The sequence below is a fragment of the Chinchilla lanigera genome, unplaced genomic scaffold (genome assembly GCF_000276665.1).
Source record: "Chinchilla lanigera isolate Chin_1 unplaced genomic scaffold, ChiLan1.0 scaffold00144, whole genome shotgun sequence".
In the NCBI taxonomy this organism is placed as follows: domain Eukaryota; kingdom Metazoa; phylum Chordata; class Mammalia; order Rodentia; family Chinchillidae; genus Chinchilla; species Chinchilla lanigera.
The window spans coordinates 1,372,892-1,374,524 of record NW_004955545.1 but is presented as its reverse complement, the minus strand read 5'-3'; the positions used below and the strand labels follow the sequence as shown (position 1 = coordinate 1,374,524).

At 62.2% G+C, this 1,633-nt stretch overlaps 1 protein-coding gene across 2 annotated transcripts in view; it reads left to right on the top strand.

The window, feature by feature from the left end:
- Positions 1-335: 335 nt before the first annotated feature.
- The window catches only part of Kcnn3 (potassium channel, calcium activated intermediate/small conductance subfamily N alpha, member 3), a 161,950-nt gene continuing 160,652 nt past the window's right edge, over positions 336-1,633 (top strand). For both annotated transcript variants that reach the window (XR_001232197.1, XM_005411527.2), the window contains exon 1: positions 336-1,536. Coding sequence is in view for 1 of the 2 variants with exons in the window: in XM_005411527.2 (XP_005411584.1) it covers positions 451-1,536 (1,086 nt within the window). In the remaining variant the exon portion in view is untranslated. The remainder of the gene's footprint in view (positions 1,537-1,633) is intronic.

Genomic DNA, 1,633 nt, shown 5'->3' with positions numbered 1-1,633 from the left:
GCAACAGTTGCCTTCCACAGGAGCCCCTGCCCCTCCGTCCCATCGCCCCACGTGGACACGCCCCCGATCGCCGTGGCTGTGCAGGTTTCAGCCGTACCATACCTGACAGGGCAGCGGCTCTGCGCCGGGGTCGTGGAGCAGAAACTACAGCTCCCAGCCTTCACCGGGCCCGGAGGACGGCAGGCCCCGCCCCAGGGAGGAGCCCGGCTGTGGGGCGGAGTCGGAGGCGGTGGGAGAGTGAAGCCAAGCCAATGGCACCGCAGCTAATAAGTGGGCTTGGCTTCCAATATAACAGTGGCAGGAGGAGGAGAGCGGAGCTCTAGAGCCAGCGAGGAGTGAAGCAGAGCTTGGCCTCACACGCTCCTGGAGGACCCCCTCCTGGGACAGAGTTCCTTCCCCTCTCCTTTCTCAGGATCCCCTCCTGCCCTCCCTCCCTGCCCACCACAATGCATGCTTGAGTGGCAGCGTCTGGACTCCGGGGAGCCCCAGAGAGCCGAAGCCAGCCAGAGGGAGAGGACTGGAGCCAAGACACTGCTGGGGGAGCTCGGATGCCTGGCTTTCTTTGAGGACATCTTTGGAGCGAGGGTGGCTTTGGGGTGGGGGATCGTGCTGCAGGGAATCCAGCCAGGCCCCAAGATGGACACTTCTGGGCACTTCCATGACTCTGGGGTGGGGGACCTGGATGAAGACCCCAAGTGCCCCTGTCCATCCTCTGGGGATGAGCAGCAGCAACAGCCGCAGCAACAGCAACCGCCACCACCGCCAGCGCCCCCAGCAGCCCCCCAGCAGCCCCCAGGACCCCCGCTGCAGCCTCAGCCTCCACAGCTCCAGCAGCCACCGCAGTCACCGCATCCCCTGTCTCAGCTCGCCCAACTCCAGAGCCAGCTTGTCCACCCCGGCTTGCTACACTCCTCTCCCACCGCGTTCAGGGGCCCCCCTTCGGCCAACTCCACCGCCATCCTCCACCCTTCCTCCAGGCAAGGCAGCCAGCTCAATCTCAATGACCACTTGCTTGGCCACTCTCCAAGTTCCACAGCCACAAGTGGGCCTGGTGGAGGCAGCCGGCACCGGCAGGCCAGCCCCCTGGTGCACCGGCGGGACAGCAACCCCTTCACGGAGATCGCCATGAGCTCGTGCAAGTACAGCGGTGGGGTCATGAAGCCCCTCAGCCGCCTCAGCGCCTCTCGGAGGAACCTCATCGAGGCTGAGCCTGAGGGCCAACCCCTCCAGCTCTTCAGTCCCAGCAACCCCCCGGAGATCGTCATCTCCTCCAGGGAGGACAACCATGCCCACCAGACCTTGCTCCATCACCCCAATGCCACCCACAACCACCAGCATGCCGGCACCACTGCCAGCAGCACCACCTTCCCCAAAGCCAACAAGCGGAAAAACCAAAACATTGGCTATAAGCTGGGACACAGGAGGGCCCTGTTTGAAAAGAGAAAGCGGCTCAGTGACTATGCTCTGATTTTTGGGATGTTTGGAATTGTTGTTATGGTGATAGAGACCGAGCTGTCTTGGGGTTTGTACTCAAAGGTAGGGGCTGTGGTTTCTCTTTATACCTTAAACAAAAAGGATATGAAGGTGGGGGGAGAGAGAGAGAGAGAGAGAGAGAGAGAGAGAGAGAGAGAGA